Source organism: Zootoca vivipara, chromosome 1, assembly GCF_963506605.1.
Source record: "Zootoca vivipara chromosome 1, rZooViv1.1, whole genome shotgun sequence".
Classification (NCBI taxonomy): domain Eukaryota; kingdom Metazoa; phylum Chordata; class Lepidosauria; order Squamata; family Lacertidae; genus Zootoca; species Zootoca vivipara.
The window spans coordinates 72,992,762-73,015,207 of NC_083276.1; the positions used below are offsets into that span (position 1 = coordinate 72,992,762).

The 22,446-nt window shown below is 41.2% G+C and overlaps 1 protein-coding gene across 2 annotated transcripts in view; it reads right to left on the reverse strand.

The window, feature by feature from the left end:
• Positions 1–22,446, reverse strand: part of KCNQ1 (potassium voltage-gated channel subfamily Q member 1) — a 282,319-nt gene that overhangs the window by 186,832 nt on the left and 73,041 nt on the right. For both annotated transcript variants that reach the window (XM_035120964.2, XM_035120972.2), the window contains exons 3-9: positions 18,742–18,868; positions 17,422–17,500; positions 16,213–16,309; positions 14,940–15,080; positions 2,283–2,393; positions 1,476–1,571; positions 892–1,020 (exon numbers count right to left, since the gene is read on the reverse strand). In XM_035120964.2, coding sequence (XP_034976855.1) covers positions 892–1,020; positions 1,476–1,571; positions 2,283–2,393; positions 14,940–15,080; positions 16,213–16,309; positions 17,422–17,500; positions 18,742–18,868 — 780 coding nt within the window. The remainder of the gene's footprint in view (positions 1–891; positions 1,021–1,475; positions 1,572–2,282; positions 2,394–14,939; positions 15,081–16,212; positions 16,310–17,421; positions 17,501–18,741; positions 18,869–22,446) is intronic.

Sequence of the window (22,446 nt, forward strand, 5' to 3'; positions counted from 1 at the left end):
TCACAGGAGACCAGGACCCTGCAGGATTTGTCATCTTTCCGCAGGGCCTGCAAGACAGAGCTGTTCCGCCTGTCCTTTGGGCTGGACTTAGTCTGACCCCTGTGTTTTCCTCCCTCATGGCTTGGATTTATGGACTACTTAAAATGAGGCTGCATTTTAAATTTTAATACTGTATTTTAATTAATTGCTTTTTATGTTTTATTGTAATTTTATTGGTGTGAGCTGCCCTGAGCCCGGTTTTGACTGGGGAGGGCGGGGTATAAATAAAAATTTATTATTATTATTATTATTATTATTATTATTATTATATACATGGCTGTGTGTGATAACATATCAGACCCGCTGAGTTGCACCCACATGCATGATGTCACACACATGCCCCCCCCCAACCCGCCAGGCCAACTTAGCCCGCCACCCCCACTTGCCTTGCCTTTGTGAAAGGGACTCAGTGGGACCAAGATGATTTGCACTGGTGTGTCCCTGGTGGAGACCGACACAGCACTTTCCTGGAAGGCCCCCTGGCAATTGTCAAAGGAACGTGCCAGGAAGAAGACACTTTGCCCTGGCGTGTCCCTTTGCTGATCGCTGTGGAATTTTGGGGGGATTGGGGAGCCTTAGCCCCCCCAGCCCACCTAGATGGAGCCCCCTGTATCATATGAAGAATATCCTGTTATGCAAATATTGGTTGATATTCAATTTTTGCCATAGTCAGAATAAGCCTATTGATTTCAGTGAGTTTGCCCTGAGTATGACTAACGTTGAATATCACATTTTCAAGAAAGGCTATTTTGTGTTGGGAAAGCATATTCTATGGGAAAGCATTCATTTCAATCTATTTTTAAACATTAATGTGTCAAAATGCCCAAGGGAAATGGAAATGTAGTTCCTTACCGACACCATTGCAATTTTCTTTGGCTTGGGACTAGGAGACATCAAGTGATAATTTCTGGACGGTTTTTTAATATATATTTTCCATGTAGAAGAGTCTGGGTTTTCTGATGCATAGCACCTCCAGGCAGTCTAAAACATTAGTTAGATGAATTAAAAAATATTTATGAATCAACAGAAAACCAACATTAATTTATAAACGGCAACCTTTTTTAATCTATGAACATTTGTCTAAATTAGGGATAGTGGAAAATTCAAAATTAGGGAGTGGGGGAAGAGATCTTAGTTCAGAAAACTCATGCTAATTATGAGGCAAGTTAATCCTCAATTCAGAATGGGTCAAAAGTTAAAACAGATTATGGTAGTTTCAAACATTTGCTGGACTTTCTTCAATTTAATCTACTTTAGCTGGCATCATTCCAAAAGATAACAAAAAAATAAAATAGGCTTCTTACAAACAAACAAACAAACAAACAAACAAACAAACAAACAAACACCAAAAAGAGAAAAAGTCCAACCTAATAGGATTCTTTTTTTAAAAATCTATCAAAATATATGCAGTAAATGTAGGCTCTAATCACCATTACCTGAATGAGAGAAGCAGCTGCTGGAATTTGCCGATTGAAGTGCTTCTGTCGTTGTTTCTGCTGTACCTTCAAGGCAAATCCAGAACCAAGAATACCCTGAAGAAAATAATTAAGTGTTTTCAGAAGAGAAATGCCATACTGGTATACATTTTAAAATTAATTTCAAGTAAATTCTGCTTGAATGGTATTTGCCCGAAATCTGAGATCGTCCCAGATTTCTTCTGGCTGGTTCTACTTGAGCTCCCACATTTTCCGTATTTCCATATTTTCCATTATACTGGAACCACATATTTTTGGACTTTTACTTTCTGTCACACTTTTAAAGAGGTTGTATGGTACACAGGCACTACAGTGGGCAGTTACCTACATTAAAAGTTTGTGTTGTTTTTGCACATGGTTATTTTACATAGAGCGAGATGAGCGCCGCAACCCCAGAGTCGGACATGACTGGACCCTTTACCTTTTTATTTTACATATGCCGATACTAATTGTTTACGCAACAATAGCAGACTACAAAACTCACAATGCAACATGCTTATGATAAAAGCATGGATGCATAAATATCCAGGGCTTGTGTGTAACTATTGGAAAAAAAGTATGGTAGCCCCCAACAGTATTGGGCAGAATCTAACCAGCCAGAATCTAAACACCCAAGCACAGAAATTCATCACTTTGGCAGTGATAAATAGTTGCTCAAGTGTGTTCAAACTCATATATGTAAGAATCCTCCCAATGAGAAAATATTGCATGTATGCATATGAATTTAAACTTAATTAAAAACAAATTGAAATATTCTAAACCACCTACCGCAGGCAAGGCAAAAAATGAAATTGCAAACACAGAAAAGCAAGACGCAATGGTTTTCCCTATCCATGTCTGAGGCACTTTGTCTCCATAACCAATGGTTGTTACAGTCACCTGAAAGGAAGAATTAAGCATTATTAGAACACATTATCACATTATTCGCACATAACTTTATTGATATTCCAATTTGCTTTGAGACTGTAACCGAGTGATGATAATTGTCATACGTTGTAACAAACACATGTTTTTTTAATTACTCTGAACATGCCATTCGTTCCCCCATGCAATCAGAAGAGCATGGTAAGGTCAGGTCTTTGAAGGACCAAGAGTGACTTCTACAGGCAATGCTTTCTATGGAGACCAGATCTACTGCCACTGTGGATCCTTCTGCCTAAAGTGGTTGCCTCACCTTGCCTCATGGGTGGCTCTGCATTATTGCCTCTCTGACCTATGTATATACAAACTATTAAACCTCGTTAAGTATTTGGGTTTCCTCCGGTACTTATTTTCAGAGAGTTTGAAAAGCCGTGTTGTCATCAGAACACTAAGGAACTAGGAGTCTGTCTTCCTAGCACACCGGAGGCCTTAATAAACTCTCTCTGTTTTCTAAAGGCATGCTTTTAGCCCTCATTATTAAGTATTCATTCATTAATAATTACATCTATACCCCATCTTTTCTCCAAGGAGCTTAAAACAGTGTATCTCGGTGCATGAAAATCAGAAAGATTTTGCAAAACAGTAGTCAGAAAACCAGTTCCTGTTCCTGTCTTCTTTACCTATCTCTATGGTAGCTAAACATACCAGGCATTCCTTCCCGTTTTCTTCTTTACTAGGAACACCTCCAACAAAATATTTCAGATTCTGCACTTTAGGTACTAGCAGCTAATTTGTGTAATTAAAAATCTTTGCATTACTCTTGTGCCGCAGCTATTTTGTATATTTTCACAAACATCTGCATACATAAGAAACCTATCCTTCTAGTGTAGTGCATTGAAGAAACTTATAATAGTAAAACAGTCTTTAATTCACGAGAAAGAAAAGAAGGCAGGAAATTGAATTACAACATAGCTCATGTTAACATGCTGTAAATTCAAAGCCTTAATTTAGGCCTTTATGACTTTGGAAAACTTTACAGTACATGAGGTTTCAGGGCTATGGGCAGCTTGCCCAAATCCCACTCTTCTCTTTGGGAAAACCATACCAGCCCAAGTAAAAACAAACTTTACATTGATAATTTTATTTATAACCAAAGAAGGTATTTCCTAATGCATGGGTACTATACATTAAGAAAGCAGAAGGAAGGGTGAAAAATGCCACATGAAACAACTATATATTTTCAAGTATTATAGTGATCCAATGATGTCAAAAGGAAAAGGGGCAGATCTAAAGTCAGTAGCTGATCCCTGCAATATTATGATACCCCGATTCACATTATATTTCATTAGAGGGTGTGTGGAAACTAATATGAAATGAAAATCAGACACCCGAGAAGAATGTTTTTAAGGAGAGGATGGTCACAGCATTTGTACTGCAGACCAAAGTTTATATCATAGCTGCCAAGTTCTCCCCTTTTTAAAGGGAAATTCCCTTATGCTGAATAGGCTTCCTCGTGAGAAAAGGGAAAACTTGGCAGCTGTGGTTTATATAGATTGCAGTAAGTGATGACTAAATGTAAGACAGGCTTTATTCAAGACCTTACAGAAATAATGGAGTCCATTTCAGCAACAAAAGCAGATGAGAGTATTCAGATGCCCAGAATGTTTTCTTTCTTTTTCCAATAATATTTTCACACACAAAAAAAAAACTGCACAGGTGTACTAAGCCCTGTGTTTTTAGAGGAAAAGCTGAGAAAATACAAGTAGCAGCAGTACTTTTGGATATTCTTTTTTTTATCAGCACATACAAGAAGGGCCATTCTAAATGTATAAAAAAAATCCTTGTGCATGTGTCTAGATTTCTATACAATAAATAATATATCCTTTAAAAATAGGATGACAGACAATCTTGCACAAAATATCTGAAACTGATTGTATTATCCAGTATTTAAAATAAGCAGTAACATCACTAACATTATCACAAATGATTCTTGGAATTGAAGGATTTGCATTTGGATAACAACATCAGTTTAAACCACTGCTTTGAAAAGAAATTCGCTGCTCATTATTGTGAATGAGAAGAAGAGATTATTTCAACTTCCCACCAAATTTCCAATTTTTCATGTTAGGCTTTGGAAAAACGCTGAAGCAGAAAGGACAGTAGCGCTGCATGCAGGAATCCCCAGCTTCAGTCCATGGTACCTCCAGTTAAACAAATTAGAAAACAAGTAGTAAGATAAACCACTTCCTGAGACTGTGGACACTCACACACAGAGAGAAAGAGAAAGAGAGAGAGAGAGAGAGGGAGAGAGAGAGAGGGAGAGGGAGAGAGAGTCCCCCGTCCCAATTTTGTTCAGGTCTTAATCCATGCCTACATTAAAAACATAGCAATTACGGTATCTTGTTCAGGAACATGTCCTGAACAAGCAGGTATAACAAAAGGTAGCAGCAATGTCAAAGACTCCATTGCACAATTCTCTTCCATCCTCTTGCACCATTTTGTGTCAATTACAATGGGGCTGGGACAGATTGTGGACTGTCCCAACAGCAGAGAATTGGCCTGTTTCTTTACAATTCACTTCAGTAAGCTGAGCTATCATAATACAAAGTTACCTTCAAGCCCAACACAAACAGTTGTGAAATCTGTAAGCATGTTTTATTTACATAATACGGTGGGGGGGGGCTGTACAGAATAAGTTATTTGCTCCTGAAAGCCACTTTATTACAAAACTAGAATTGTAAAAAAATAAAAGGGAGAGAATATTTGAATAGGTTTGTTTGGTCAGCTGGATAGTTTTACAACACTATTATTCACAGAAGGATGTATTAGCTCTTCCAACAGCTTTGGAGCCAAGCATTCAGCATTGTTGAAAAGTTTATGGTATCATTTTCCAGCAAAGGCCAGTATAGTTGAAAGTTATAAGAACATAACTCACAAAGAACAATGACAGTCAGATGAAAAGCCACCCATGAGACTAGGATGATGTGTAAACAAATAATTATGTTGTTTCATTAAAATGTTATAGCCTCGTTGGTGGGCTTTCATTGGCATGCAGACATATCCTAAGTCAATATGACAAAGAACCTTGTAACACATTCCGTTTACTGAGGCATAAACCTTTGTATACTACAAACTTATTATATAACTTGGACCCTAACCTATAATTACTCTAAGCATATTTTGAGGTGCCATGATACCCTTTTTTCTATAGTAAACTAACACAGTTTTTTTGTTTGTTTTTTAATGTTTAATTCTTTGGAATTTGTCCCTTAGTAAATATATAAGAAGCTTGATTAAAGGAATTTTTAAAAATGCTTTGAGGGCGTTGTTGTTTTTTTAAAAAAAACAACCAATCAAATGGTATATAATTTTTATTAAATAAATACATAAATGTCAATAATGGACAGTTGTAATAGCTGCACCAAATTCTGTGGGTCATGACTAGAATGGATTGTACGGTAAGGTAGATACAGGCTAGTCACAGATAGATACTGTAAGCAATTTTAGAAACATAAAATTTAAGGTTTAATATAGACCCTGTACTAACTTTGAGATCAGCTTCTGAGGCCCTGCTTCCTTGCCCATCAGTACAAACATTAGTTTTGGGGGTACAAGGGATAGGGTCTTCTCTCAGAGTGGTCTCACATTTGTGGAGTCCCCCCTCTGAGGAGGTTTGTATGGCCTTATCATTCCTAACATTCCAATCCCTTTATATGGTGTTTATTGACCTGACCCAGCCTTCGACACTGTAAATCATACTGCCCTGTGGACTGTCCTTCTGAAAATCGGCTGCCCAGATAAATTTGTGAACATATTAGGCTCCTCCATGATAATATGGTGGCAACAATGGCTCTCAAAGTGAACCATTCACGGTGGGATCAGGCAATAAATGGATGTGTTATCGCCCCAATTCTATTTACCGGTATTATCTTCATCGCCATGACCCTACAAATTGTCAAAGGGAAACGCCCCAATGAGGTAGAAATCATATACTGAACAGAGTAGGCTGTTTAATCTGAGTAGGCTGAAAGCAAATAGTAAGGTTACCATAACTTCCATCATAGAGCTAGTTACAGGTACTGGAAGGAATTTTTTTTTAATTCCATCTTAGAGCTTCAGTATGCTGGTGACAATGTAGTGTGTGCACACTCAGAGGATGACCTCCAAACCATCTATATATATAAAATGGAAGTGTCCCTGCGTCCACGTTTTCCCGTGTGTCCCTGGGCTACTGCGCATGGGCCCCAGGGACACAGGGATTGGACAGCAGAGACTGCACGCGCTCTCTCTCCCCCCCTCTGCCTCTAGATACATTTTTATTTCAACCCACATTCAATTAATTACTGTGTTTTTATTAATTGTGACTGCACTTTATAAAAAAGTGCACTGTAGAGTTTTAATCTGTGTTTTTTGCACTATTATTGTATTGTTTTTTATTTCATGTACAGTGTTTTTGTGAAGTCAATCTGTAGACTGTAATGTTGCTTAAAAACACTTAAAAGAAAAACTTATTCATTTATTCTCCACCTTTCAAAGTATTTTCCCCAAGCCAGCTTATACTATCAGCAAAACAGCAGCATCAGTAACAACAAAACAATTTAAAAGGACCATCTGTCTAAAAAAAGAAACAGAAATCTAACAGCAAATTGTTCCAGAGCAAAAGGGTCGGGGAAAATGCTTGGTGGACTGGTTCTGGAGTAAAATTGTTGTGCCAAATCTCACAAGTAACTGTCAAGAGAAAAGTCATATTAACACTGGGTTCCAAGCATGTTGCCTGTTTAATCTGAGTAGGCTGAAAGCAAATAGTAAGGTTACCATAACTTCCATCATAGAGCTAGTTACAGGTACTGGAAGGAATTTTTTTTTAATTCCATCTTAGAGCTTCAGTATGCTGGTGACAATGTAGTGTGTGCACACTCAGAGGATGACCTCCAAACCATCTATATATATAAAATGGAAGTGTCCCTGCGTCCACGTTTTCCCGTGTGTCCCTGGGCTACTGCGCATGGGCCCCAGGGACACAGGGATTGGACAGCAGAGACTGCACGCGCTCTCTCTCCCCCCCCTCTGCCTCCTCCAACTGTCGCTTCCGGCCGGACACCGCCTCACTGCAGGGCACGTCAGGGAAGCGAGGGTGGAGGCCGGCGGAGGCCTCCTCCTCACAACCCTCCCTGGCCCGTAAGAGGAGCGGCGGCGAGGTAGGCATTTGTGTCCCCCGTCCTTCCTGTCGGCGGCTGGAGGAGAGGAAGGAAGGAGGAGAAAGCAGCGTTTTCTCCTCCTCCGTTCCTGCCCCCCTGCCGCCGACAACAAGGACAGGTCCCAGGCTTCGGAAAAGTGCTGCGCAAGCACTTCTCCGAACCCCGGGATGTCTCCTTCCTCTCGGCGGCTGGGGGAGAGGAACGGAGCAGGAGAAAACAGCGCTTTCTCCTCCTCCGTTCCTGCCCCCCTGCCGCCGACAACAAGGACAGGTCCCAGGCTTCGGAGAAGCGCTGCGCAAGCGCTTCTCCGAACCCCAGGATTCTAGCGCCCGTTATTGAGCGGGCTGAAATCCACTAGTCCTAAATATCTTCGCAGAAGCTTACAGAAAGCTTGGCCTATCGCTTAACACCCAAATAACCAAAGAGCTACACCAACAAGCACAAAACAACTTTCAAGAGAACTCTAGATACATTTTAATTTCAACCCACATTCAATTAATTACTGTGTTTTTATTAATTGTGACTGCACTTTATAAAAAAGTGCACTGTAGAGTTTTAATCTGTGTTTTTTGCACTATTATTGTATTGTTTTTTATTTCATGTACAGTGTTTTTGTGAAGTCAATCTGTAGACTGTAATGTTGCTTAAAAACACTTAAAAGAAAAACTTATTCATTTATTCTCCACCTTTCAAAGTATTTTCCCCAAGCCAGCTTATACTATCAGCAAAACAGCAGCATCAGTAACAACAAAACAATTTAAAAGGACCATCTGTCTAAAAAAAGAAACAGAAATCTAACAGCAAATTGTTCCAGAGCAAAAGGGTCGGGGAAAATGCTTGGTGGACTGGTTCTGGAGTAAAATTGTTGTGCCAAATCTCACAAGTAACTGTCAAGAGAAAAGTCATATTAACACTGGGTTCCAAGCATGTTGCCTGAAACTGTACCTTGTGTGGGTTTTCTTATTTGCTTTGCTCTCTACACTCCCCCCCTCCCCCACAGTTGTGGACTTGTAATTTCTGATAAAAAGATTAAAGGAATTCTGCAATTTCATTGTAAATGCACTGGAATGTCAGGGGGAGGGGCAAACAAAGGTCTATCCATAGGTTATCACATTAAAATTTCATCACAACTCAGCAGGAAAAGCTAAATGTTTCAATTAAAAGCATGGTCACACACAGTCATTTCTCACTGCAAGGCTTTGATCTAGTAGAATCGCCACAGGAGTGGTTGTATGACTAATCTCATCCCTGTTTAATAGTCTAGAGAAATGAAGCTGCAGCGAAGTTAAGATTACCATCGGAAATAGCTGATAACAAAGAGAAAATAAACCATAACCAAAGGTACATGGATTAATAGTGACAAAAAACAGTGGCTTGCTTCATTTAAACTTGTGTGGGGGTGGGGAATGCAAATGGAAATTTAAAAGTATTTAGAGATTGCACAGACACCAGGACCAAATACTTATCGGATAATAAAATACAGCCCTTTCACAGTGGCAGCAGTTTTAAACCCTGGCAGAATGCTAATTTCATTTGAACTTGTTTTGTTAATGCTGCAAGGATAGAAACAGTCTGGGATGGATGCTGGAAACTGCAGGATTCTGCTCTGAGACTGACTGCTGTTGCATTCCTACCATTATTCCTGAAACTGCAATTTTTAAAAACAAACAAACAGATTTTCATACTACGGTATTGGATTTAGTGTAAGGCACTTCTCCTCAGTGGCGGAATTCATGCTCTGGCACCGGGGGCAGGGGCGGGGCTGGCGCGCGTTCTGGGAGCGGGACGCATGTTCCAGGGCCGTGGCGTGCCTCCCAGAAAGCCGTGGCGCACTTCCTGGGGGCACGACGTGCCTCCCGGAGGGGTGCAGTGCACATTCCGGAGGTGGGGCGCGCCTCCCGGAGGGCCGTGGCACACCTCCCGTAGGGGTGTGACATGCGTTCCGGGGACAGGGCGCACGTTTTGGGGGTGGGGCGGGCATCTGCGACGGTGCCACTTGGAGCCCGCCGCTCGGGGTGGCCCGCCCCCACCGCCCCTATCTTCCTACTCCTCATTCAAGTCAGGGCACCTAATTTTTGCTGATCCCCTCCTGCCCACTTAAACCCGCTGACCTCCTAAAAAGCTGTTCCTGAGGGTTGATGGTCCCTTCAGTCCACAATGTAATGCAATACAGAAGGCAAGACTAAAAGTATGGGGCTACAATAATTAGGTGCACTAGAGTGTATTAGTGTTGCTTTCTGCTAGGGCAAAGTCATCATCAGCTGAAACGTTATAAATCTGTAATCCTCTTTCCCAAAGAGAACGTTGCTCTGCAGAACCCACAGAATACATGAAAATCAGATTATCAAACAGTTCTCTATGTTTGTTTTAAATGACTGTAGCAGAAGGACCACTATATTACAAACAGAAATAGCACCCATGCCTGATTTAAGCCCATATTTAGGCAAATAGTCTCACATTGAAGAATGATGTGTTCAAACCATGATCCTCCCTAGCACAGTCATGAAAATTAAGTTTATCCTAGTTCAGATGATCCCCTGAACCAGGGGTGCACAACCTGTGGCTCTCAAGATGTTTCCGGACTACAACTCCCATCAGCCCCAGCCAGCATATCCAGTGATTAGGGATGATGGGAGGTGTAGTCTGGAGGGGTGCACAACCTAAACCATGGTTTGAATTGAGGTGATCATGAGCAAACTGTGGCAACCCTGAAGATTACGTACTTCTCCTCCCATCTTCTCCTTTGTGCCGTTGTTTAGGTCAGCCTTCCTGAATTTGGTGCCTTCCAGATCTTTTAGATTACAACTTCCACCAGTCCTAGCCAGCATAGTCAACAGCAAGGGATGGCAGGAATTGTAGCTCAAAACAATGGGACGGCACCAAGTGGGTGAAGGTTAGTTTTTAGGTGACCATCTGGAACCAGGCTTTTATGTATGAGAAAGAGTTCACCGTTTATGGAACAGATCATAATGGGAAGAAATTTGCTGCGTGGAGACAGGTCCCAATGTTGTTGAAGGCAAAGAGCCCAAAGTGCAAGCTGCTGCATGATGGAAAATTACTGGCTGCATTTCACTCACCTGTTGGATTGTGGCCATAGCCATTTACTATATACATGTCACCGGCAGGAATATAGGGATGATTTAGAATTTCCACCTTATGACCTTTAAACTGGCCCAAATAAAAAAGCAGGTTGGGAATGGTTGTTTTTTTCTTTAGAAAAGTGACTTCATTACTGGGCGAGGGACAATTTTATATTTGAAAAAAAATTGCATCAATTGGCAATTGTGAGTGAGCAATTGTTCCATGACACCCCCTGCCTGAACCCGATATCTCTGTTGCAAGTACAGTGGAACCTCGGTTTATGAACACCTCGGTTTATGAATTTTCGGTTTATGAACACCGCGGACCCATCTGGAACGGATTAATCCACTTTCCATTACTTTCAATGGGAAAGTTCGCTTCAGTTTATGAACGCTTCAGTTTATGAACAGACTTCCGGAACCAATTGTGTTCATAAACCGAGGTACCACTGTAACTGAAAAAGATTCATTGTTACATACCATTCATGTGGTTTATAATTACTTAGATGGGAAAACACAAGATGTTATTAATCAGGACGATTTTAACAGATAACTCTAGTTGTGGATTGACAACAGATGGGGTGTCTAAGGAGCACACCATTAAAAAAAGCTGGTCCCCATTTTCTTGAGAACCCAGCAGAAATCTAGGCAAAATAAAGAGAAGTTTCAGAGTAATAGTGATTGGCAAATTATGCACGTTGCCTGAAAGTCTAATTAAATTGTTGTTATTTTACGACATTTTCTAGGACAAAAACTGAATAGCCTAGTTGTTTTACTTCAGAAAGTATAGACTGCCGCATGCCAGCTGTTATGTTTACTACTCAAATGCACTGGAAACAGTAGAAGGTTTGCTCTACACTATCAATCACAGTGACACGTGTGTGTGCTAGCCAAAATTAAAACACTGAATTAAATTAAATAGGAAGAGGTTCAGTGCATGTTTACTCCTGCCACTTAAACTGATGGGACAGAAAACTGCTTAGCTTAGTCTGATTCATGCTCACAACTAACAGTTAGTGCCATATATTAAAGTTTGTTCTTTTTAATCTTTCTTGTGTTGAAATAAGTATGTAAGAAATCTAAAGTCTAGGATGTCTTATTTTATTTCTCTTTCCATCTAGTAAAACCTAGTAGTGACAGAAGGGTTCATGATCAAAGAGGCTATATTCCAGTCAAACTACTCAGTGATACCTTTGAAATACGGTTGTTCAAAGGTAAACATATTTTTAGGGGTTACAATGCAACCTTGATGCAAGAGCATCACACAACAATCACCAAAAGCACAGCTTCCTGTATTTCCCCCAGGGTTTCCCAAATTTGGGTCTCCAGCTGTTTTTGGACTACAATGACATCATCCCTGACCACTGGTCCTGCTAGCAAGGGACGGTGGGAGTTGTAGTCCAAAAATAGTAGGAGGTCGTAGTTTGGGATTAGTTTAATAGCCACTGATTAATTGAATAGCCACTGCCACTATGTTTCCCCCCCAATACCAGAACATAAGAAGAGCCTGTTGGATCAGGCCAATGGCCCGTCTAGTCCAGCATCCTATTTTCAGAGAGGCCAGCCAGATGCCTGTGGGAAACCGGCAAGCAGGATTTGTGCGCAACAGCGTTCTCCACTCCTGTGGTTCCAAGCAACTTGTATTCAGGAGCACTACCTCCTCTCACTGGCTGCCGAGGCAGAGCATGGCCATCATCATGGCTAGTAGGCTTTGATAGCCCTCTCCTTAACAAATTTGTCTAATTCTCTTTTAAAGCCATCTCAGTTGGCGGCCATCACTGCCTCCTGTGGGAGTGAGTTCCATGGTTTAGCTATGCTCTGCGTGAAGAAGTTATTTCTTTTATCTGTCCTGAATCTTCCAACATTCAGCTTGAATGGATGTGCACCAGCTTCAGGAGGGATCTGGGCCTGGGTTGTATCACAGGGGGAAGGGTTAGACACTGTCCCCACTCCAGTCCTTCATAGCATATCACACGCACACACACACACACACACACACACACACACACACACCGGAGCTGCTTGTAGCAAAAGAAAAATGCAATCTGAAATGCATTCATGCATCTCCAACATCAGGATTCATTTGATTTCTAGCTTCCAACCAAAAGCAATCAAACATAGTCTTAAAATACCTAAATTTGGTGGAAAGAATGGTTGCAGCAGTTGAGATTGTGGCTAGCTTGAATCTGCTATCTCTGAAACTCAGTCTTATGTTTTAGTTCCTGACCACTTGGTTTGAAATCTTTTTGTTCCAATCTTCAAAGGATTATTCAGCAATGGGAATTGTATTCAGATTGTATGCATATTACTGCTTATGTTGCTGGGGACTGTATTTTCTCCCTTTTGCTTTGCCTTCTTTTTAAAGGCTAATTTTTTCCATTCCTATTGAGGAAAGCTTTGCAGCCCTTACAAAGCGCCACTCATGCTTGACAAAAGTATACTTTTGCTGCCAAAAATCAAGGCAGTGCCTTTTTTGCATATGGTTACATCTGCCACCTTTAATTAAGAAGCCGTGTAAGCCACTCCTCTGAAGAAGCTGAACACATTATAGTGTAATGTAGCCCCTTAGAAAGAGATTAAAAGCTTAAAAAGCAAGTTTGCTGATCCCAGAAGAGATTGCATTGTATTTACTATTTTACATATAAGAAAATGGAAGGGGGAGATTCATAGAGTTCATATACAGTGGTACCTCAGTTTAAGTACACAATTGGTTCCGGAAGTCTGTACTTAACCTGAAGTGAACTTTCCCATTGAAAGTAATGGAAAGTGGATTAATCCGTTCCAGACGGTCCATGGAGTACTTAAACTGAAGCGTACTTAACCCAAAGTATGAGTGTAATTGGTTCTGGCAGTCCGTACTTAACCTGAAGCGTACTTAACCTGAAACGAACATTCCCATTGAAAGTAATGGAAAGTGGATTAATCCGTTCCAGACAGGTCGGCGGAGTACTTAAACTGAAAGTACTCAAACCAAAGCGTACTTAAACCGAGGTATGACTGTAGAAGGCTACATAACAGAGGTAAAAATCTGAAAACTGCCATCCCGTTTCTCAGTTACTGAATGTGTGGTGTATCTGTACAACACTTATTTGGAGGACTGGATGTGCTCATTTAGCAAATCTGGTCCCCCCCTGTCTAAATATCCTTGGACATTGCCTGTCCATGTTGTTGACCAAGGTGGCTCCAGAAAAGACCTGCAGTCTGCATTATCTTGATGGTGGTATCCATATTCAGCTTAACTGGTGTCAAGTGAAAGTAACGAGAGCAAACACTGGGTAAATTTGCAATGGCAGGCCTACACAAGAAACAAAGGTACAATACCAGAACAAGAGAGGCTATGCTAAGAGCAAAAAAACCTGACACAAGAAAGCACATTCCATTTTCAGGACCAACAGCAGTACAGTTGTTGCTCCAGTACTGCTCTGAACTGATTGAGCCCTCCTGATGCCACCTGCAAGTTTCAGGAAGAGCGAATTGAGCACTTCTTTGGTGATGGAAGGTGAGGAACGCCTCACCTTCCATTTTTCAGCCCAATGAGACAGGAGATTCTGGGTGCCTTCGGTACATGCAGAATTCTGGGCAAACTTCTGCTTTGCTGAAGCTGAATGTCACTTTGCTGCCCTATATTTCTGGGGTACAACCAGAATCACTGTGGGCTAGTTTGACTGAAGGCCTTTCTTTATCTTCCCTACGAGATTCAGGATATTGTTTTCTGCTGCTTGCATAACTCACACAATGAGTGGTAAGCGCTGGAACTAGAGCAGAAATCCTGAAAACTCCATTCATAAAAAGTGGGTTTTCAAGGTCTGGACCAGGCATCCCCAAACTTCGGCCCTCCAGATGTTTTGGACTACAATTCCCATCTTCCCCGACCACTGGTCCTGTTAGCTAGGGATCATGGGAGCTGCAGGCCAAAACATCTGGAGGGCCGCAGTTTGGGGATGCCTGGCCTGGACCCACATGCAGAGTCTGGTCCATTATACCAAGTTAAATGACATTCACAAGTCCTTACTATCTCAAATCAAGAAAGTGCATACACAACAACCCAAACACAGTTAATAGGCTAAACATAGGCTAGATCCTTGGTTATTTTATAGCAACCAACCACAATGTTTCCTATACAAATGTTGTGAAAAATGGTCAAACTAGATGCAACACCATCAGTAATGGTTTAAGTGTTACATCTGAATGAGGACACTTCATAGAAATACTAGAAATTATCACATTAGGACAAAAAGGCTCTTCTAATCTTCTAATTTTGAAACTGTACTATGGATTATACTTACTACTCCCCACCAAAGGGCATCTGCATAGCTGCTAAATTCATGTTCGCCTGAATCATTCACAGCATCTTTTTCAGCCAAGTACACAAAATAAGAAGAAAAAATCAGGCCTAGAAATCCAATGTACAGAGTGGTTATCAATTCCTGAAAAGAAGAATAAGAGCAAATTAATGAATAACTAGAGGCACATAGAATACTGCTACTGCCAAATGCTATTTTATAAAACAAATGACTGATTACTGCGCTCAGCTACCACACTGAATTTAACCGATTAAACATTAATCAAACAGTTCGTTAATTTCCGTCACTCTACTCTGCATAATGCTTAGTTGACTACCACGTGATATTTCCAATTTGCACTTAGCAAATCATTATACCTTAATACTAGGTCAAAAAATATTATTGTCAGTTACTTTGATGCAGCAGAATTGCAAACTGAAGTTGGAAAAATGATATTTTTAACCTTGTTCTCAAAACAACAAAGGATTAACTGACAGCACAATACTATGCACGTCTACTCAGAAGTAAGACTTAATGGATTCAAGTGGCCATATGTGAGAGAAAGTAAGATTGGAACTAGCAGAACTGAACAAGTTATGTACATCAAAACCACAGCAAATTATTTTTACAGGGATTTGCTTGCACACACAGTGATTTTAAAATAATTAGGTCTGTCACCCAGTAAAAGAAACCTTACAGTTGAAATACACACACACACACACACACTTAAAAGTAAGCCCCATTACTGAGTTCAGTCAGGCTTACTCCAGGTATAGGATTGCAGCCTTAGTCAATCAAATAACATTAGTTAATCAGCTAATTAATTAAACTGATTAAATGTGATTAACTGTGAGTAAAGTCTGAAGTCGGCGGTTCGAATCCCCATGACGGGGTGAGCTCCCTTTGCTTGGTCCCTGCTCCTGCCAACCTAGTGGTTTAAAAGCACCTCAAAGTGCAAGTACGGTAGATAAATAGGTACCGCTCCGGAAGGAAGGTAAACGCCGTTTCCATGCGCTGCTCTGGTTCACCAGAAGCGGCTTAGTCATGCTGGCCACATGACCTGGAAGCTGTACACAGGCTCCCTCGGCCAATAAAGCGAGATGAGTGCCGCAAACCCGCAAACCCAGAGTCGTCCACGACTGGACCTAATGGTCAGGGGTCCCTTTACCTTTACCTTTACCTTTAACCCCGAGAACAGTATATGGTCTATGGAATCTGGCAGCCCAACAGTAAAACATCCTTATTACTTGAACTTCCTTTCTAAGTTTTTACATACCTGTCTGTGTATGAAAACGACTGACCCCAGCAATCTCCATGTGCCACCCTGACGATCCACATGAAGCATTCGCAGGATCTGCAGAAATCGGATGCCTCTAGAATGAAGTTCATTAAAAGAAAAGTGAATGAAAAAAGTGAGAACAGATGTTTGAGAGTGGAAGAGTGAGTTTTCAAATTGCTATTATTTAGTCCGTACATCCATACCCCACCTTTCCTCCAAAGAGCTCAAGGGAGCATACATGATTTTTCCCCCTCTGCATTTTATCCTCATAACAAACTTGTAGAGTTCTGGCTGCATTAAGAGGGAGGGAGTGATGGGGAATTGGCGATTTGAACCTCCCAAGCCCCAGTCCAAATCTAACCACTCTAACTCATAGCTGTCAACTTCCGGATTGGAAAATAAGGGATTAGCAGCAGCGCGGCACCGGAAGTCGCTTCTGCACATGTTCAGACATGCGCAGAAGCGATTTCCAGTGCCGGCTCTGCCCAATTTCCGGTGCCCAGACATGGGCAGAGCGGCACCGGAAATTGGTTCTGCGCATGTCCAGACATGCGCAGAAGCGACTTCCGGTGCCGGGCTGCCTGTGTCCGCATGTGTGGGCACCCAAATTTGCTTCTGCACATGCCCGGGCATGCACAGAGGCAATTTCCGGCAGCACTCGGCAAGCCAAGTGAGCGAGCAGCCAGCCGGGAGCTGGGACATTTACGCAGCTGAGGAGCTTCCCTGGCCGGCAGGAGCTGCTTTCTTATAAATCCAGGGGATTTATGGGATATTTTGCGATTCAATATAACATGCGCAGAAGCGACTTCCGGTGCCAGGCTGCCCGTGTCCGCATGTGTGGGCACCCAAATTTGCTTCTGCACATGCCCGGGCATGCACAGAGGCAATTTCCGGCAGCACTCGGCAAGCCGGGAGCGAGCAGCCAGCCGGGAGCTGGGACATTTACGCAGCTGAGGAGCTTCCCTGGCCGGCAGGAGCTGCTTTCTTATAAATCCAGGGGATTTATGGGTTATTTTGCGATTCAAGATAACAGCGGGAAATGGATTTAAATACGGGGGTTTCCCGTGAAAAATGGGAGACTTGACAGCTATGCTCTAACATTCTAACCGGTACATGGCACTGAGATGGGGAAAAGTGAATTAAGAGATACACTTTTTAACAGGGTGGAAAAAGAAAGGATTTTCAAATTAGATTTAATCATTTTACCTGATAGCAGAGGTTGCAAAAACCTGGCCTTTAGAACCCACACAAAGCACGATCATTGAAGCAACAACTACAATTAGATCTGGAAAATTAAAAGACAACAACATACAGTCACTAGAGACCCAGGCAGCCTCAATTGCTAGAAGCACCTTTGACACAACTATGACCTTTTCTGGACTGGGAAAGCCTAGTCATAGTACTTCGTGCAGTTCAGGACTAGATAACTGCAATGTGTACTGTGTGGGGCTTCCTTTGCACTTGATCCAGAATTTGCAGTTAGCATAGAATACTGCAGCACAATTCCTGAAGGGGTGAGACCTTCTCAGCATACAACACCTCTGCTCAGAAACCTGCACTGGTTGCCAATTTGCCAGCAGGCCATGTTCACAGTGTTACTATTAGTATAGAAAGCCCTGAACAACCTGGGACCAGTTTACCTGGGAAATCACCTTACCCCATATATTCCTACTTGACTGCTTTGATCTGTGGAACAGGTACTTTTATAGATGCTGCGTAATGCTTGTACCACATTTGTATGAAATCGGACTTCTAGTGTGGCGGCATCCACACATCAAGCAGGAGCATGTTTTGACACCTACTAAAAACACTTTAGACAAGCCTACCTAGATATGTATAAAGTTGATGTGTTTTAATATTTTTCTAGCTCAGTGTTTTTCAACCTTTTTTGGGCAAAGGCACACTTCTTTCATGAAACAAATCACGAGGCACACCACCATTAGAAAATGTTTAAAAAATTAACTCTGTGCCTATATTGACTATATATAAAGTAATTCTCCCACGGCACACCAGGCAACATCTCGCGGCACACTAGTGTGCCGCGGAACAGTGGTTGAAAAACACTGTTCTAGCTTATACAGTGGTACCTCGGTTTTCGAACGTCTCGGAAGTCAAATGTTTCGGCTTTTGAACGCCGAAAACCCGGATGTAACTGCTTCGGATTTTGAATGCGTTTCAGAAGCTGAATGTGCTACACGGCTTCCATATTGAGCTTCTGGAAATGCATGCCTTGGTTTTCGAACGTTTCGGAAGTTGAACGGTCTTCCGGAATGTATTACGTTCGAAAACCAAGGTTCCACTGTAATTGGTTTTAATTTTTATTTGAATGTTTTAAATAGCTTTTTAAAAACTCTTCTTACTGATAATTTTATTGCTTCATTCTTTTTGTAAACTGTTTTGAGCTTTGGGGGTTTGCTTTGTTTTTTATACAAGAAAACATTTTCTCTTTATTTTTTGAAAATGATAGAAATCACTATGGGAATTCCTTTTATGCAATGGGAGCCATCGAGAACTTTATATACTCACCAATGATAGAAATGGGTTTCCTAGCAAAACGAAGTCTTCCCCAGAAGCCAACGTATTTACTGCGGCACCCTGAAGACCACAATCGAACTACATACTCGGTTCCAAAAAATACCACTAATACAATTTCCTAGAGGAAACAGACCGGGGGGGGGGTCAGATTAATATATAACATGCTTTTAATACTTTTCAGGTGGTATTAGCAGAAAATGAAATATGAGAACTGTGAGTCAGAAAAATATATATGGTAATGCCCTGTAGGAACAAACAATCAGGAGAATGATTAAAAGTTTAAAAACTATTACATGGTATTTTGCTGATTTCCATGTGATAAAAACAAAACAAAATCCCACTTGCCATAATTGGATGCGAATCTCATCTCAAAGTCTTAGCCAAGTTCAATGGCACTTAATTCACTGGAAGTTCAATTAGGTTTGCAACTTTAATTTCAAACCCATTACTTATAAAATAATAATGTTATTCAGATAGCATAAATACAGACCTTGTATCAGAAAAGTATAAGTCTCACATCTATAAAGTGTGAGAAGGGAAAGCAAGTAATATTTTTTTGTGTGTTTCATTTCGTAGGAAAACTCTTCTCAGAATCTGATAATGGAGTTCAGCATGTGATGGAACAATTATTTTCCCTTTCATTCATGTTATTTAAGCACAATATTTAGTGGGCAGCAGAATTCTCCCTCTAATTCGAAAATACTGAATTTCAGTGAAATCTCAGATACGGTATATCTATCTGGGTGTAAGCCCCATTACATTCAGTGGAGCTTACTTCTGAGTTTGTATAGGATTGCACTGTGAGTGATCCAGCTGCATACATGAAAATATCAAGAGACCTTTTTCTCTTAGCTTATATGTTATTAACTTTTACACATGCTCACAAATCCTAAGATTCTCTTGTGTGCTTTTCAGGGTTCAGTCATACTTCGGTTTAAGTACGCCTCGGTTTGAGTACTTTCAGTTTAAGTACTCCGCGGACCTGTCTGGAACGGATTAATCCACTTTCCATTACTTTCAGTGGGAAAGTTCCTTCAGGTTAAGTACGCTTCAGGTTAAGTACGGACTTCCAGAACCAATTACACTCATACTTCGGGTTAAGTACGCTTCAGATTGAGTACTCCGCGGACCCGTCTGGAACGGATTGATCCACTTTCCATTACTTTCAATGGGAAAGTTCACTTCAGGTTAAGTACAGACTTCTGGAACCAATTGTGTACTTAAACCGAGGTACCACTGTATTAATAAAACTCCTAGGTATTCTCACCCCATCCCAGACAAAAACAGCTAATAAGCAAACAGATAAGCCAGCTGGGTCTTTAAATACCACTACTACTAATACTAATAATAATAATAATAATAATAATACAGTAATCAAGAGCAGTTATAAGGGATTTGTGCGATATATGTGATGCAAAACAACCATATTTCAACACACCAAAATACAAATAAATAGTGATCAAGCAAAACCAAACTCTGAGAAAGGGAAAAGCAGGGTTGCTCTGAACAAAAACTCCACACATGCAAATTAGAGTTTAATTTTGTAAGAAGAGTACGAAAATAGAAAGAAACAAAAGACTAAGTTGTGAGTGCTTTCAGATTTGCAAAGTGCGGGAGGGGGGGGGTGTTGTGTGAGTGAAATTTGCATGAGAGTTGTGTGTTTTTAAAGACCCTCCATGGTTCATTGGATAACAGGAACACTGACAAATATGCAAATGTGGGCTGCCCTAAAGACAATGAAACAGACATGTAGTCAATGGTTACTGTCATCCAGTTCTTTGCATGACATGCAGACAAGCTTAGAGAACATTGATTGTTCTATAGACTCCTGCAACTGGAGAGAACGACCAGTCGGCTTACACCAAGACACATTTTTCACTCCTGACGTTTTGATAAAGGCTTATTGACCTAAATGAGACCCATGTTATTCAGGAAACATCAGAGGTGAAAGTTCACAAGCTGTTCTTCATGGTCATACACAAAAATGCCAGGTATCCGTTAGCAACTGGCAAATTCCCCCTCCCCTGCCCGTGGCTGGGTGACAGACAAAAGTGTATTTAATATCTCGCCTTGTATAAGCCCAATAAGTAATCGGGACGGGGAGTGGGGGAGGCTGACTGATTTTTGTCACTACATTTAGACACAGCTGCCAGAGAAAGTTGCAGACAGGCAAAAGGCTATGCTATTTATATTCAAAATAAGTTGGGACACTCATTAAAAAGACAAACAAACAAGTCCCCATGAACTACTTCAATATACCCTATAGTATATATACACCATTCCACAGCAGGCTGAAATTTCAGTGATTCAGATGTGAAGGTATTTTACAAAAGCAGCAAGACTACATTTTGAGGATTCCGTTTCAGCTATTCCAGTTTTAAACTGGGACTAATAGCTTCAAATTTAGTGGGGTTGGGCACTAAAAACACACCTCACTGTGGAGAGTTGTGTTTTTATTGAACTATTCAAAACAAGCTAGAATTTCTGACAAAATGTTGATGTACATAAACCTCTGACATAATAATAATAATAATAATAATAATAATAATAATAATAATAATAATACTCCACCCATCTGGCTGGGTTTCCCCAGCCACTATTTACAGAAGTCCACTCTGAGGTCTCATACAGTACATGGACCAGACTGAAGCTGCAATCCTGAACACACTGAATTAATCCTCATTGGGCATTGTTGACATCCAATAAATATGCACAGGATTGCATGATATATATGTTAAAACAAACTCAATCCAATATACTAAGGGCATAAAGTGTGAGCAGAAGAGAAATGAGAAAATATGTGTGTTGGAGGGAATAGTTGGCACAAGCAAAAAACGCAAACAAAAATGATATGGTAGAGCTGGAAAAGATTCAGAAAAGGGCAAGAGCAGGAGGAACTCTCCTTATGAGAAGGAGTCATAACTTTGGGGGCTTTTTAGTTTAGAAAGAGGTGAATAAGAGAGAACACCATAGACATGTATGAGATGATGGATAGTGTGGAGAAAGTGGATAGAAAGAGCAACTCATCCCACCCAATAATAATCAGGTACATCCAATGAAGCTGAATGCTGAAAGATTCCAGGCAGACAAATTAAAGTACTTCTTCAGACAGCATACAGTTGAACTATGGAATTTCCTGAGAACCAGACGTGGGGAGGGTTCTTTTGCAGTCAGGTCCTGCTTGTAGGCTTCCCATAGGCATATGGTTGGCCAGTGGGAGAACAAGTTGAATGATTAGATCAAGCCTTTGGTCTAATTCGGCAGCGCACTTCTCATGTTCTTATGCCAAGGTGGAGAATCAGATCCAGCCAGCAGGATATTTCCCATCTCTCAAGGCCCAATTTCTGGCAGGTAGGAGGAACAGACACGTGCAAAAGGGGGGGGGGGGAATGTTCCATTTGAATCTAAATTTCCTGCAAATGGGCTTCAAAGGGACTCCCTGTAACTGCTGATCAGTGGTTACAGCAAGCCCCTTTGAAGGCACAGTCTCAGTGTCAGTGAAGCTCCCTATCAGGTGATCAGTGCTCACAGGGAGCCCTACTTGCAAAGGAATTCTCAAGAGCTCACTTTCAGCTCCCAATTATTCTTCTATAGCCATGCCCATACTTGCCCCACAAATGACATCACATATTACACCAGGTGTGGGACAGGTGAGCATGGTTTGTGGGCAACTTTCTCCCGGGTTGAACTGGGACA